General features: G+C 35.5%; 1 protein-coding gene across 6 annotated transcripts in view; it reads right to left on the bottom strand.

Annotated features, from left to right (window-relative positions):
* Positions 1 to 1,648: 1,648 nt before the first annotated feature.
* The window catches only part of LOC138715203 (uncharacterized), a 120,418-nt gene continuing 104,440 nt past the window's right edge, over positions 1,649 to 17,626 (bottom strand). For all 6 annotated transcript variants that reach the window (XM_069847849.1, XM_069847846.1, XM_069847844.1 and 3 more), the window contains 3 exons: positions 14,041 to 14,232; positions 10,288 to 10,508; positions 1,649 to 1,909 (listed from right to left, as the gene is read on the bottom strand). In XM_069847849.1, the coding sequence (XP_069703950.1) occupies positions 1,740 to 1,909; positions 10,288 to 10,508; positions 14,041 to 14,232 (583 nt within the window). In that variant the 3' untranslated portion in view covers positions 1,649 to 1,739. The remainder of the gene's footprint in view (positions 1,910 to 10,287; positions 10,509 to 14,040; positions 14,233 to 17,626) is intronic.

The following is a 17,626-nucleotide window of genomic DNA, read 5'->3' as shown; positions in this document are numbered from 1 at the left end:
ACTGGGATAGAGAAATCTGGACGGACAGAAAGATTCAAGCCAACAGACCAGACATACTCCTTTTTAACAACAAACAAGAAGTCCCAATAATAGACATTCAGGTCTATGTCATAATCGTTACCTACAATATACGTATGCACAAAAAACCGACAGGTAAGTATGGAACTAGCCTCAGAAATTAAGAAGATGTGGAAAGTCACCCGAGCTACCATACAACCAATAGTACTCTCAACATATGGCATCATACCGAAGACATTAGCCCAGCAGCTACACTCTCTACATCTGTAACATATTTTACCACTAATTAAAAAATCAGTAATTTTAGACACGTCAGATTGGTCGACATTTCCTAAATGCTGAATAATTTGTGATATTTCATGTAAATCCGTATCATTAAGCCATGTACCATTTTCTCCTTGTAGAAAAATGAGAAAAATCAATTCATAAAATAATAATAATAATAATAATAATAATAATAATAATAATAATAATAACAATAATACAATTAATTTTTCATTAATAACCACAATACGTGCATATACATTAGTACAATTTTCTCTTTTCATAAATTTCAGATTTCAAAGAAATTTTAATCACGCAGATTTTTTTTTGTTGGTTATTTAACGACGCTGTATCAACTACTAGGTTATTTAGTGTCAATGAGATTGGTGATAGCGAGATGGTATTTGGAAAGATGAGGCCGCGGATTCGCCATAGATTGCCTGGCATTTACCTTACGGTTGGAGAAAACCTCGGAAAAAACCCAACCAGGTAATCAGCCCAAGCAGAGATCGAACCTGCGCGAGCCCAACTTCAGACCGGCAGGCAAGCGCCCACACAGACTTAAAAGTTGTAGATGCCACCTTTGCCAAAAACAGTAGGGTTCGTTTAAATATTACAGTCTCGAATATATATCAATAAAAGTAGGAGATTACCATTATTATACACCTGGTAAGATAGCCTGAAAATGTTATAAGATAAGTTTTTCTACAAAAAGGAAAATGTAGACTTTGATAAACAGCATTTAAAATTACAGTACTGGTATATGTATATTCAATATGTCACTGGTTGTATATTAATACATAATTTATAAGCTACCACAGCAGTTCAATGGCTAGAGCACTAGACTTGCTGTAGACTTGAGTTCAATCCCCAGCATACTCTCGATTTATAACTTATATTCAACAGGCCTGTGATTCAGATAACACAGGGGTTTCCTCTGGGAGTTCTGGTTCCTCTGTGACATTCCAACAAATCTCCATCATCTCATTTCAATCTCCTTTGGTGTACCCTGGGCAACAACTCTGTCAGTAAATTAGTTTATACCACTGGCTTCATATGGCTGAATGACGAACAATCAAGTACCTGCCATTAGTTAAAAAAGTATTAACAGTTTATGGTGTACCGTATCGAATTACTGATAATGTGCTGCATGCCACTGATAACACAATCTCTGCATAACCAGAGCCTGCAAGCAGCTCGGCCACCAGCCAGATTGCCACGCTGCGGTTTCTCTACAATCTAGCCAGGTATTCCATTAAGCAGAACTTAGCTATTATATTAAATTAATGAAGAAGGTGCTGTAAGCCATCTTCATTGAAGAAATATAAATAATTAATATAATTCAAAGTACAAATAAATAAATGTCTACAGTTATAGTAGAATATTTTTACTTGCTGATTTTACTCATAAACACATACATGAAGCATACAGTATGTTACAGAAGTCCACATTCGACATCAGAGCAAGGAAACAGGAGGTAGAGTAATGGATGCATGGCCTGACAAGCTTGTAGGTAGGTTACACACGCCTCTGAGCCAGATTTGTCTTTCACAGCAGAAACATTCGACTTTATTCAGTGCACACATTTGCACTGTTGTCACTCCACCGATAATAAGAATCTGGGTTCCTGGGAAAAGAATACAGGAGAATATAAATTTTAAAATAGCTATATTAAACAGTATGTATTTTAAAGAGCTTGTGATCAATGGCTGCAGATATAGGCAACTAAGACCCTTCTGTAATAGTTTCACAGTTATTTTCTGGGATAGGGCAGCTACAAAGCGGAATTACACATATGAGTATTACACGTCAAATCGCACAGCAACAAAACATGATCTTCTCGTAAATAGTCGAATTTTTTTCATGAATTCCAGACATCAAATAAGGAGACAGGTATTGTTTTATTTCCACAATTATTAATTATTTGTGTAGTTATGACTATTTGGAATAACGCAAATTATGCGCGCACTATTACATAAGCTCACTTGGAACTCTGTACCTACATATAGTTGAGATTTGGGGTTTGGCGCATTTGAAAGACTAAATACAATACTTTTCATTACTTTAGGCCTATCACAAATAAATTTAAAATTTGGCCTAGTTTTTTAATCATTTCTTTTTCAAAGCAAAATTACTACATTAAATAGCCAAGTTAAAAATCTGAAAAAAAAAAAAAAAAAAAAATATATATATATATATATATATATATAGACTTGTTCCCTGATGTATTATCTGTAAACTATTGCATTTAAAAATGTGGGATCTGCACACATACATTTGCAACAATTTATTTTCCGGAGGCATGCACACGCTCGCAATTCCCAGCTAATGAACCATTTGTGGCTGTAGGTCGGTCTACATGTACATGTGTGCTAGAAGGCTGTGCGCGGAAAGTTTCACGGAATGCAAAGAAAATATACAACCTGAAAATTACATAATTATTGCAGACTTTTCTGAAAATTATACTTGTAATACAAGATTCAGTACAAGGTGTGCATTGGAACAACTGCCAAGCCACAATACATCCTTTTGTAGTATATTTCAAAGAAGATATAGAAATTCGTCACAAAAGTATTGTTGTCATCTCAGAAAGCATGAAACATGACACTGATTCCTTACACTATTTTCAATCCGAAGCAATCAATTTCTTAAAGTAAGAATTAAATGATATGAGAAAAATTATCTATTCTTCCAATGGATCAAGTTCACAATACAAACAAAAAGAATTAAAAAAACACAGTATCTGCTTACATGAAGACGATTATGGAATTAGTGCTGAATGGCACTTCTTTGCAACGTCGCATGGTAAAGGTCCATGTGACGACATTGAGCGTATTCTGCATCTCAGCGCTGAGCAATCTGATGGCATCACAGTGTTCCGAATTTCAACGATGACATCACTGTTGCTCCACCGGTGTCGCACCGGTTCTAGCTTGCAGAGGTGGTGGCAGTCTCCATCAGCCGCCATCAGTGAATCTGATTGGTTCTTGAATTAGCAGACGAATGACATCGTGCACTGTTGTGTCATGGCGGTGTATTCTGCTTTGGTTCTACTGTATTGTTTGTAATGAGCATAACGTAAAAACAATATGTTAATGGCTTATGAGCGAACATGTCAACGGACCAGTTATTACTACCAGTTCAAGAAATAAATTGTTTATGCTCTCTTTTCTTTGAACGAGATGACAGTAAGAAAATTTCGCAAAATCTTGTTAGCGTAGCACAGACAACAACTTGTACAGCTGCCATGACAGCCATCGAACCTTCCAGCAGTTTTGTTCCTATTTCGCTGCACCGTGACGTCATTGTTGTCTATCGGTCAGGTGAGATTCGGAATTCGCTGTTAGGAAAAAGGCTGCTATTACACTATCAAAGTTCTTTGACAAAGAATATGATTAAATATTTTATTAAAAATCTTTGATAAAAGATAGGATTTGGGATATATTACACTACATAAAATATTTTATCAACAGTAATCTCACTAGACGTTTTGATTTTATCGATAAATCTGCGAGTGGAACACGAGCAGATTTATCTAGAGAAAATCAAAACTCGAGTGGGATTTAATTGACTATTACACGATTAGAAGAAAGTATACAAAGATTAGAAGTAACGAAGTACTCCAATACAATAAAATATTAATTGGCTTACGAAAATACAACTGTCTTCAAATGTATTATTGTACCATCTCAACATTACAAATATTACGCTAGATGCATGCTAGATGGCAGTAGTGTCTTTATACAGACACTGTAATGATTACTATTCAATAAATCTTAATATTAAACAATCTCTGATACGTGACTATCCATAATATCATATAGCAGAAGTTCTTTTCATTCTCTCAGAGCAGAAGCTATAACATAACCTAACTAATATACACAAGTGTTAGAAAAGTTTTAATTAACGACGATGACATAAAAAATAAACATGAATAATTTTAAAAGCAATAATTATTGAATGTACAATTTTCAAATTTGAATGTGGTTGGTGGTTCAATTGATGTTATATTGGACGTGTGCGTAATAGAAGTGGAACTCGTTGATTTAGGCCTACATGGTGTATTCAACTTATTCAGGATTTCCGAATGAATAATTTTAAAAGGAATAATTATTGAATGTACAATTTTCAAATTTGAATGTAGTTGGTGGTTCAATTGATGTTATATTGGACGTGTGCGTAATAGAAGTGGAACTCGTTGATATAGGCCTACATGGTGTATTCAACTTATTCAGGATTTCCGAATGGTGCTCTTCATTTATTTGTAAATCGGATTTCAGAAGATACATAGGTATGATAAGTGATTTTTATTAATTCTTGTTCTTGAATGCCAATGCGAGTCATATTTGAAACTGCTGTGCATCGACTGGAGTGGTTTGTAATTTTATATATATTTTCGACGTCCAGACCAGCGCAGTTTCAAATGTTGGCAAAGAAAGAAACAAATGCTAGGGACGCGATAAAATTAAACAAATGCTAGGGACGCGATAAAATTGTGCGATAAGCAGCCATGATTGGTTGAATACGTCCTTTCGTACCGTTTTATTGGTCTAAAGTAGTATGACGTAGTAAGAGTGTAATAGTCACAGATAACCTAAAATTAGGAACAAAAGCTCACCTAACACTTGTTCCACAACAGTGAACACGTGTTCCGAGGATTTGTTGACACTAATATTTACACGTTAAATTTATAATTTGTTGATACTGATATTTACGCATTAAGAGTATGATTTGTTGATACTAGTATTTAGGCGTTAAGTTTATAACACCATGAATGAAGAACAGTATTGCTTAGGACAGGGACCCGGACCCATGGTTGGCTTATGTGAAGGCAGCAATGAACCTCCAGGTTCCTTATAAGACATTTGTAAGTAAGTAACAGAGGTCGATTTCAGTCAGAAAGCAATGATTTAACTCCGCCTGAATGGACGACACCCAAAGTATTTTGAAATTTTTTGTTGTTGCTAATAGTCACAAGATTTGTACGTATGTCACACTCAGTAACTGCTCTTGAAGTTTAGCTACAAAATGGCTCAGTTTTATACATATATAAAAAGAAGAAAGAATTAGTAAAATGTTGAAATTTCAGAAAGGAAATCATGTAACTCTTATAACTCGTCAAACAAGGAAAAACGAAAGTATTTTAGTCTATGGAGAGCGACACCCCAAAATCACTGAAGTCAATGAGATGATTGTGATTCTTTTCAGCTGTTTTGAGACCGTTGATAGATAATTAATGGTGCTTATCTGTCTACGTGGTTGATAAACATGAACTTCAACCAAAGAGATGAAAATAAATTAAACATCTTCTAATGTACCGGTAATAGAGAAAAATGTTTTTTTTTTAATCTGCTTTTCTCCATTATTACCAAATGATGGTTAGTTCGATTTTGCTAACACCCATTCAATTCAAACTGTTCTGGGGTGAGTTTTTTTGTGCAAATCCATGCCAAAAATTAATGATTTTGCCTATACAAATGAGAACTGTCCTTATTCAGAGTTACTTAAATATAATAGAGACTGTTCCAGTGCATTGAAAAGATTCAAGACTCTAAATGAATTGAGTACGGACCTTGCAATTTGTTGCCACTGTGCAATCTTGTAAACAAATTTGAAAATATTCCAGAATGTTTTCTTCTGAATGCTGTTCACTCCCTAGAACAGATAGAGGAGCAAAATGGCGACCACATCTGAATGTTTTGAAATAGGTTTGTCTGAATAAATTTAATTTTTCTATGAACAAAACCGTATTATTTTTGTATAAACTTACTTCTTAACAAGGTTAGAGGACTTTCAAAATTGTCATGACCTTTAAATAACATTAGCCTATACATTCAGAAAAACGTTTTAAATCATGAAAAGAAGTGTTGCGATGTGGAATTATCTCTACAAGATACCACAATTTACACATTAAATTTCACAGATGATCTATTTATCGACACAAAGGATCATGACGATATAGAATACATAACTCGGAAACTTACTAAAGAATATGAGGATCGAAGAAAAACTTCTCTAAAATTGAGTATATATGTACCTACAGGATCAACCCTGCAGCCAAAATTACAACATATAACAAATATAATACAGAAATAAACCACAGAGCAAAAATGCTATATGAAAACTAAATTCCATCTCATGGGACAAAAAACTTAGCATTGAAAAACAATATAATTATTAACAGCATTGTAACTTATGGGTGTGATGAGTGACAGATACCCTAGGTTGATCAATTTATGATCACAAAAATACGGGAAACATGGTTAGGACAAATTATAGCAAAGTTCTTGAGGTGTGAAGCCAAAATCCATTGATGGAATGGTTTATATTAAATAATATACTGTAAAACTATCTGTTTAATTATAAAATAAATATGGGTTAGGTCACAATATTGAGTACAATAATATAAAAAAATATGCATGTTTCGTAGTTTTAACTTATTTTTATTTGTTAACAGAATGCAGCAGAACATTTAACTTTTTATCTTGCTATGCAAGATCACAAGATCACCAGAACAGAACTGTACTGATTGGTACCAGTACCTACCACATTATCAATATTAATGCCAGTGGCTGCAAAAGGGTATCTGTCGGATACAGGGGGGAGAGCCATTAATCCTTCCCATTGAAGGCTTTAAGGAACCAACCTGGACAAATACCCAATGTCCCATCCCTACCTTCCCATGGTGCAGCTGTTAGTAAGCATAATTTTACGAGCTGAACTAAAGGGAGGGGCTACTCATCAATTAGCACTGGTCAGCTTGATGAGTTAATGACTGAATATGGTATAATTTCCTCTATATTCCTCTATTCAATACCTAATTCCCTCTTTACCCTTTCCTATCCAGTCCTCTGACTGAACTCTTACTTTCTTCGACCCTGACGGCATTAGAGCATTCGAGGCCTAGGGGTTCATTTCACTTTCCTTCCTCCTCTTTCTACTTTTCTGTTCCTAGTGCTGACCTGCTATGGCACTAAAATCGTCCTCCAGTGGCTTAAGGAGGGAAAGCTGGTGATCAACAAGATCTCCCAGCTAGGTCCAACAGCAGGTGTGGTCCTCCAGACATTCTGGGGGTTGTGTGTGAATGAAGTAGCCACCAAAACGTCAAAATATGGTGTTCACTTAAATCGGCTACAACTTGCCATTTTCACACCTGCATAGAATTGGAATATATCAGTCCCCTAACTGCCCATTGTGCAACTCAAACCAAGAAATGGATTCGGAACACCTCAAAATCTGTGCTTCAGTGGCTGACCATGATAATATCTTTGAAAAATATTGGAGTGCAAGAGGTCAAATGACTTTATTGTCAAACGCCTGGCATTAGAAAACAACAACAACATATTAATGCCAGTTTATATCTAAATGTATTAGCTATTATTATTATTATTATTATTATTATTATTATTAGGTTACATAAAAAATAGCAATCATGATTGTTGTTTAGTCAACTGTCCGAAGACAGGTCTGAACCTCACAAGTGATACCAAGAAGGCACCACTTGTGAGACAACTAGGTCAGGAGATAATGGGGTACGGTGACCAGTTCCTTTCCCCCCTCCCTTGCATACATCGCTGACTAGCTACATATTACACTAGTCAGACTTCAGATGTATACAAACGATTGTTCTTCCTTTGACACATATCGTCAAGTGAGATGTACTGTCTGATAATAGATGTACATATCAGCCAAAACCTTAGAGAACACAATCATGATTGATAAAGAAAAATACGAGGGGATTTGGATATCAGTACAGGAGCCGGAAGGAATAAAAAAAATTCAGCTCAAATAACATATTGTACCCAACAATATCATAAGAGAAAAAAAATGAAAGTCAAAACCACAATTGTAGAGGATCGTGGTTTTATTCGCAAGAAACAACTTTCTTGGTATGGCCATCTCCATAGTATAAGAGCCAAAGATTACCTCAGCAAGTAATTAATGAAATGGTCTTGTCCAGAAATGAAGAAGAGAAGACAGCGAAAGAAAAGCTGGTATGATGAAATTCAGGAAGCCATGAACAAACGAAGCTTACAACAGAGAACGTTGCTAGATAGAAATGAATAGAAAAAGGAATCGCAAGATGTTGATAAATATTTTAAAATGGTATAGATTAGCTCCTTCAGGTCTTAGGATCACCGTACTTAGCGAGTGTGCACTTGTGCACATGAGTGCTTCACTAAGTAGATAACAGCACTAACTACAAGCTACTGTATTGTTCTCCAATGCACTATTTATACTGGTACCATACTATAATGCAATGGGTTACATTACATGTAGAAATAGACCTTAAGATTATAATGCAAAGAAATAATAAAAAAAAAAACAATTTATTATTTATTGCTATTTGCATAAGCTTCATTTAATTTTAATTGTGTTTTTACAAAATCAATGATTTAAAAAATAAAACTCATCCCTTACTAACGTTTTGGATGTTCAGAATGAAATGACCAATAACTGTGTATATATAAAAGAAATAAAGTTTATATACAGTTACAACTTTCAGATTTTTAACATGTGAGACTTGCATTCGGGAGTTCCATGTTCAAACCCCGTGACTGGCCAATCTGACTGGGTTTTTTTATAGTTTCCCTCAGTCACGAAGGCAAATGCCGGATTGGAAATTTACATATTATGATTCATCACTGCCTAAATCACCAGTAACATAAACATCACTCAAAATCTAAATTCAAATGAACACTCAAAACAATAGAAACAGGATCTCAACAATAGTAAAAACGGCCTACTTATACATTCAAAGATCATACTCACACGTTATGGCCACAGATGTTGAAACGTGTATAATTAAACTTAACAAAGAAGGAAAAAAACTCTCAGATTTATGAGGGAAAAGAAAATCAAACACATATAGTAAAAAAAAAAAAACATTTATGGAAAAACTACATAAACTTATAATTTTAGTGCATATGACCCTTCTGTTTTTTTGTTTCTCTTTCTGCTCACAATATTATAGATGTCTGGTGATAAACTGATGATACTGAGCTGTATGTCTTCGGATAATATTTTAGGTTTCGATCTATAACACTGGATCTTTGCTGACTTTTGCATTTCGTGATAGCCGAACATTTGTTATCACATACATAGAACCAAAATATATTGATAGCAGTTTTGCAGCATGTCTATGTACGAGAGGAAAGCGAGACCTGAGGGTTGAAATAATTCATATTGGCACTGCACTCAACCTGAGCTTCCACCTCTGCCTTTCCCCCTATTTACATTAGCATCGTACAATTGATAAGAACTCGGTGCACAGGTTGCATGTATAGAAACACGACAGGTGGGCTGAACGAGGCTGATTATAGATGGATAAAGATTGTTTGAAGAGTCCCTTGCAGTGCAAAGATCTATAGGTAGACGTCAACTAAGATATAGCGACAATTTAGGAAGTTAAAATTCTCAATAATGACTAAAACAGTTTATGAAGACAGACTTGCAAACCCATCAGCGAAACATTTCCATATCTTAACTTGTTTTATAAATACAAGAAAATAGTTGATCTGATTATCGGATATAAATTCTTCACTTTTACCAATAAATGTAGGAAATCATTAAAATACTATTTCTGAGGAGTAATTACTTCCACCATCAACTACTTTAAGCGAATATAATATAAAATAGTTGTATAATTTTCAGTCAGCAACTTATCGAAGTTAAGTTATTAATGTACCGGTAATATAAAAGAAAAACATGATTCAGATACACAACAAAATTTATTTTCAAATCCAAAATGGCAACACTGTATCCACAGTCAGGAATATTCATTTCCAACTTCAAACACCATTTAAACAAGTACAGTTAAGACAGGTTCTTAATATGTAAAAAAAATACATGATACAGTTAAACCAAAACAGCAACACTGTATTCATGGCGCAGAATATTCATTTCCGACTTCAAACACCGTTAAACAAACTACAATGAACACAAGTTCCTAATATATAAAAAAATATACGATACAGATATATTACATCAAATGTATTTTCTTACCTAAAATGGCAACGCTGTGTCCATGGCGTGGAGTCTTCATTTCCGTCTTCAAACACCACTGCCTACTCTCAGCATCCCAAACATCAATGTCGCCCACGCTGTTTGTTGTTCGTTCACTTTCTGATATACGTCCAGCTCCACCAAGCAGATACAATGTTTCACGCAGTACGGACAAACGACCGAAGCAACGTGGAAATCGAAGACTCTGGTAATTTATCCAACTGAAATTGAAACACAGGGGATTTAATGTTTTCTTCTGCATTTAAAATCATTAATTTACTGCGATGTCCTCTGTTATCCTGGCTGTAACAACATCAACAAATGAAAGTCTAGGTATTAGATACCAGTGGTAGCTTAAAAACTGCACTGCTTCAATAAGTTTGTGTGTTTTTTATTTTTATTTATCATACAACATGTTCCATTCCACAATGCAATATTACATGCATTGGTTATCTTATTAGCAATTTATAAATATTTTTTTTTAATTATGTACAATGTAATAATAAGAGTTAATGTTTTAAAAGTTCGGGCTATGTGTGTGTGTTTCTCTCTCTCTCCCCCCCCCTCTTTCTATTTGCACATATAGGATATATACAGAGTGGAAGTGAAATAAACCTGTAGATTTTCAGAGCGAATAACTCATGTTATATATAACAAAAAATTATAATACCGGTATTACATTAGTGGAAAGTTCATAGTGATCTCAGAAAAAAATGTTTTTTCCAAATGTTTAACACCCTCTTATTCGGTAAATACTGAGAGTAGATCGTGATTTTTGTCCATATTGATAGAAAATCTAATGAAAAATCATTTATCCCTCTGGCGTATTTCAATAGCATGGACAGTTTTGGCATAAATTTAATAATTTAAAAACCACTAATTTCAAACCACTGAACGATGCGAGCAGACTGCAACGTCGTAGTAAGAGAGGGAGGTACGCGTACAGAGACAGATCTGAGTTCGTAGACATTTCACATCAGATTGCGAAAAGAAAGAAGACTGTTAGCGGTAATGTTTCGACTGCTGAAAATTTCAACTTAATTTTCTAATTAACTATGCACTTAATCACGAAACGTAATATAGGATTTCTATTCCTTTATGTGTACCTTATCATCCCTTTCAATCTGCAGCATTATTTCATTTCCACCCCTGTATATTATTTTTTTCCATGACAGGCACAGAGATAAAAATACAAGGTGGGCCAGTCAAACGGAAAGATTGCAAGGCGCAGAAAAAGAATGAAAAATTACTATTATATTCATTTAATGAGTAGAAATGACAAGTACATGAATAACCATTAGGTATACAACAGGAAAAAAATTATTTCTTAAAAATTACGTCAGCCAAGTGACCTCCATTCTTCGAGTCTGGCCACGAACTGTTGCATAACCCCTCTCAGTATATTGGCAGGTATCGCAGCAACCTCTTCTTGTATATGTTGTTTTAGGGCTGGAATTGTTCTGAGTGGATTGCCCCCAAACACCTTCGTTTTTAGATGTCTCCATAGGAAGAAATCACATACCATTAAATCAGGTGACCTAGGTGGCCAAGTGATATCCTCTGTCCGAGAAATGACGTGGCCCAGGAACAAAGCATTCACAGCATCCATCGAAATTCTTGCGGTGTGGCTTGTTGCTCCATCCTGTTGAAACAGTGTGTTTTCATTCACTGGAAAATGGGCGCATTGTGGTGTAAAAAAGTTCTGTACCATTTCAACATATCGCACTGAATTAGCAGTCACTGCATTTCCAGCTTCATTCTCAAAAAAAGAATGGGTCAATTATTCCAGTTGATGAAACCGTGCACTATACCATTACCTTTTGGGCATGGAGAGGTTTCTCATGACCATTCAAATCAATTAATTGCAGTTTGCAGTAACGATGAGCACCATTTAACAAAACATTGTAGAGACAAATAAATTGGTTACTAGGGAACGCGGAGATAGTGATGTCACTGCCTAAGGAGTCATAAATTGTAAAGTAAATAGGTAGAGGAGAGACAGTTATATTCATTTTCACCCTCTCCATATGAACAGTATACTCCTATCAAATCTTTCCATTTGACTGGCTCACCTTGTATCTTGGCCTAAATACAACCACTGTATGAACAAAATGAAGATAAAAGAAAATGGAAACAGAACAACAACACTAACACACGTACAGTAAGTTTGAGTGATGGTTTCGATGAAAGAAGGAATAGGAAGAAGCATTTTACAAAGTTTCCTATAAATTGCTTGCCCAAATGGATCAATTTCAGAAAAAAAATCTCAAAAATAATTTTTCCTTATTTTCGGCCCTAATCAACTTTAAGGGTTTCGCATATAAGTCACCTGTTGCCTTTCTTTTAAAACTGCACGAGCATTTTGCTTTTTAATGTATTAGATATGATGAAATGTTTTCAATGTCATGATGCCCTGTTTTATCAATGTTTAAAACTTTCTATTTCTCATGATAGGCCTATGTTTCACTGTAAACTTTCATGTCTTCTCCTCTGTTACTATTTGAAGGGTTGGCAGGAAGAACAATGACGGTCCAAATAACAAACTTTAGAGAAAAATGAATCTTAAACTTTAAAACACTCTGCTTTAATCCGTATATGTAATATCATTACTTTTAATTTTTTTTATTGCACCTGGAGATTTTGTAATAACCATGTAAGCCTCTATTAGTTCTCAACGTAATCCAATAGATGGCACCTCTAACTAAAAACTTTAATTTTATGGACCCTCATCGTTCTTCCCGCCAACCCTTCATTTATTATTTCAAAATCCATGTTTATAAAATCTTAACACGTCAAAATACAGTACACACTTAATTAGATCTGTAAAAGAGAATTTGTTTAAAATAAATGCGCTAAAATGCTTTGGGCTATAATATTGAAGCCACATTAATTCCCTAAACAATATAAAAAAAGCAAATGCGCTACTATAACAACACTACCACTCAGACACTCTTTGCCTACAAGGGAGGCTACAGTAGAGTACACCATACAGCTTTGCCAAACCAACCATGTTGAGTTCTGAACCTGCCTACACTGAAAGAAGTGCGAAGAAATGAAACCTACGTCCTAAGGCTAAAAGGCGACGAAATAAACTGCAGACAGAAAATTTACAGTTCATATGTTTATTCATCAGCACAATAAGCAATCTGTTGCATGAAAGATAAAATCAAAGTTTTTTTTTTTTTTTTCTTTTTTGATACTGGCATATCGTGATAACAAATTACGCATCTGGATAACTGCATTGTTGCCGAGAAAGCATACGCTGCATTTGTGTCCATGTGGACTCAGCAGCAAATGGATTTCTGTTTGCTTTAGTTGGAAAGCTATTTAGTCCAGTGAGAAGTTCTGTTTCATTCAAACTATAATTATAATCAATGACACATTAAAGTTTTTCAACGTAGGCTTATGTAAGTTATTATAATCAGTTTCTTTCCTTTAATTTTCAACCCCCCCCCCCCCAGAGCCAAATTCTGACTGCGCCACTGATATCATCATGTCCTGTTGAATTGTCTATCAAGCACAGCTATCCACTTGGAATGAGTGAGTGTTTTGTAAACATTCTATGTTTTGATTGTCTTATTCCATACAATTAATGTACGTACAAATGCATGTAATGTGTGTACGCATGCATGTGTGCGCGCACAGAGAGAGAGAGAGAGAGAGAGAGAGATCAGTTCCAGATAAGTGGAGAAAAGTAATAAAAATATAATTTAAATGCATTTTAAATCAGCTGCATAAACAAATTAGACTTACACATTGCGTTTAGCGTCGTAACATTCCACATCCCTGCACAGTGGACTTTTTTTAGAGGCCGTCATGCCTCCTGCTACCCAAATGAGATCCTTAAACTTGGCAGCAGCTACTCCCATACGACCCACTTCTAACGATGCTACTTCCTCCCATAACGATGAAACAGGATCAAAACGTTCAACTGATGACAATACACTGAAACAATAAGAGAATTGTGTACAATTGAGAGGTTGGGTACAAGAAAGGCACTTCTCTCAAATGCAAGTTTTGAGAAAATTAATGTTGAAAATTCAAACCGTAATAATGTTATCTATGCACGCCTTTACATTTTGGGTACTCCTGACCTCTATGTTCACAGTACTGAACTACAATGGTTATCATATGCATAACAAATCAGAGAACACAATAAAGCGTTTTACTCAAAAAGGGCACATCCTCTAAAATACCCTTCTTGCACCCAGCCCTTCAATTTTGTTATAATAACCAAATACATAACAGAAATATATCTGAAGTTACACAGTTTCTGTTTCCTTATAATACAACGAGAATCTGTGAATTTAGGATGCCAAGACACTTCAGTAGCACTCCCCACCATAAAGTTACGGTGTAGTTGCGAGCTGTCTCGAACTCTGGACAGATCAGTCTTGAGTTACGCTTCATTAGGGACAGTGCAGTAGTGTGTCGTGTCTCGTGTGTTGTGTTGTGCAATGGTTAGATAATATTCACGACTCATCACATATACATTTTGAAGTACAAGAAATTGTGCGGTAGTACAAGATAAAAATTTAGACGTATATTTCCTAACAGCACAAAGTAAAGTAATATGTATGCAACTAATCCTCACACTCTAGATCAATTAAAAGTAAACATTGGAAGAGAAATTAGGTTCATTAGTACAGAGAAACTGACATGTGTAAATGCAAGTTTCTGAAGAAGATGTAGATTCTGCATGACACAAAATGGACAACACATTAAGTACCTTCTGTGAGAAGAGTGAGTACCGAATTAATTAATTAATGTATTTATTTACTGTGAAGTACGCCGTAACTGTACAAAGGGGAATGTAGGGGAATGCCAGTGAAGTGTTGAGGTACTTTGAGTTCACAGGAAAAATATACTGCAGACTGCGAGAGGATCACGCAAGTACTGGTAAGTGGCTGACTTGCAATAGTTTTAAAAGATTCTCACTGTAAGCAACACTTCATCCTCATTTTCTTTCGTACTATAGACTTCAATAAGATACCTTACCCCTTACAGCAAACATAAAATGTTCACTATTCTGCACTTTCACTCATTCAAATTCTTATAATTCCTACATGTTTATCCAAATCCTACAGCCTTATGTTCCTAGACCTTTCATGCATATTCATTGAGACAGCAGTGCACCAGCTATTGAGTTTAGCTTTTATACCTCTAGAGGACTTGATGGACACATTTGACACTATGTACTATGAGATGTCCGATGAATTTACTGGTATTGCGGACAATTTCGAGTGTACATAAATTCGTGGATAGCACTGGAAAAGACGCGGGCAGAGAGTTTGACGTGGCCATGCAGCAGCACCTCACTACAATCCGAATCTATGGAATCAATTCCGAGCTGCACAGAACAGTAAACAAAAACCAACAACTTAATGGAGGGATGGCATCACAGATTTCAGTATTAAGTTAACAAGAAGCATCGACCATCTTATGTGAGAAATTATAAGCAAGTGGAATAACATGAAAAGAATGATTATTGAAGTTAAACCTGGAAAGAGAGTAAAATAGGCACAAAGGAAGAAGTACGCACGAGTGACAGAGATTAATTGCTATCTCGCAACAATATGAATAATTCAAGGAGACAGGCCATGTCCTGAACTGTCTCCGAACCTGCGGATTCCTGTTCACACTCTAACATAGGAGTTATGGGGGGGGGGACAGTGGGGGCATGGGAGGGGCACTGTCCCCCCCCCCAAACTTGGCCGAAATTTTTTTTTCTATTAACGTTATAAAATATTGAATTCAAAAGATTTTTCTTGCTTTTGTTTATGATTAAGTTTCTATGCTTAAATTGACGAATTAATGTCTTCAGACCATGTGTCTGGACTATAATATTTATTTTAAATTTCTGAATGCTTAAGAATTTCTATACCTCATTTAAGGAATGGAAGTACTGTAATGTTTTTAACAGCCTCTACTGATGTGTTAGAACTCTGCAGGTGTTCAAGCAGCCACTTGGAGAAATATGAGTAACATACTGCACAACAATGCAGAAAAAAGAAAATTGATCCTGGTATAATGTGTAAACTTAAAGATGAGATTAAGTAAAATAATTAGAATTTACATTTAATAACACATCTTGCTTTTTTAAATAAACAGATAAAGTAAATGTAAAATTGGTCCACTGCTGTGGAGTGATGGTTAGCACGTCTGGTCATGAAACGAGAGGGCCCAGGTTCAAATCCTGGTTGGGAAAAGTTACTTGGTTGGGGGTTTTCCGAGGTTTTTCCTCAACCAATTGAAGCAGAATTGGTGGGTAATTTTCAGTTTGGACCTCGGACTCATTTCGCCATCATTAATTCACATATCATCATCCATACAATAGCCCAGGTTAAGTCCACAATGCGGCGTGCTGTACTTGTAGAAGACTGCGGCCGTTCGGCTACCCAATCATTCACAGAATAGGAGTGGTAAGCACAATAAGCCTCAGGTTGCAGTGCAAGCCTTCGGATCCCTCCTCCGTATAAAAGGGAAAAAAAGTAAAATTGTCTGTATATTTTGTTACAATTTTACTTTATTTTACAATACCTTTATTAAATGATTATATTCAGATATACTGTACCAAGGTCAAACTATAATGGGGGAAGAGATAAATGACGTCCGCCATAATCTCGTTATATCGGGATTCTATGGATTTGCTTTGCCCCCCCCCCCAAGGAAACGGTTCTCTCTCCGCCTATATACTCTAAAATCTAAATTGTTAGTAGTTTTAAATTATTAGGCAAAATAAATAAATAACGAAAGAAATTAGTATTGATGTCTTACGGTGAAATTAAATAGGGAAGAAAGAAGGCATGGGTGACAAAGACTGAGTGAAATTTCTAGAAGTCATTGAAATATAAGCAGTTACATTACTTCATACTCTGTATATTACATCGTAGTGCTTTTGAAATATATGTGTGTGTATCTAATGCTCTGGATTTAATAATGAAGTCATCATCCTTCTTGCTTCCCAATATTTTGGTGGAAGGTCCACAAATGTCCTAAGAGTTTCAGAATTAGCCAGGTCCTCCATCTCCATGTCCTCTTCTCTGGTGCACAGTATGCATTTAGGTAAATTCAGTACTCCAATACGATGGAGGTGTTTACTGAGGCAATCATGACCAGTAATCAATCTAAACATGGCCACGGCAGATTTTCGAGGTAGATCAGGAATTAGTTTTGGATCTTTGAGTGATTCTTTCCATTTTGAATTTTGATGTTTTGCCTGTTCGCTGTTACTTATTCTTTTTATTACTCGTTTAAAAACATGGTGTCCTTCAAGAGAATGGTTAAAATCAGCTCATCAAAATGTTGCTTTTGAAATATAGAGTCATTGAAAAGTCAA

This window comes from Periplaneta americana, chromosome 15, assembly GCF_040183065.1.
Source record: "Periplaneta americana isolate PAMFEO1 chromosome 15, P.americana_PAMFEO1_priV1, whole genome shotgun sequence".
Lineage (NCBI taxonomy): Eukaryota > Metazoa > Arthropoda > Insecta > Blattodea > Blattidae > Periplaneta > Periplaneta americana.
This window is presented reverse-complemented; position numbering and strand designations above follow the sequence as displayed.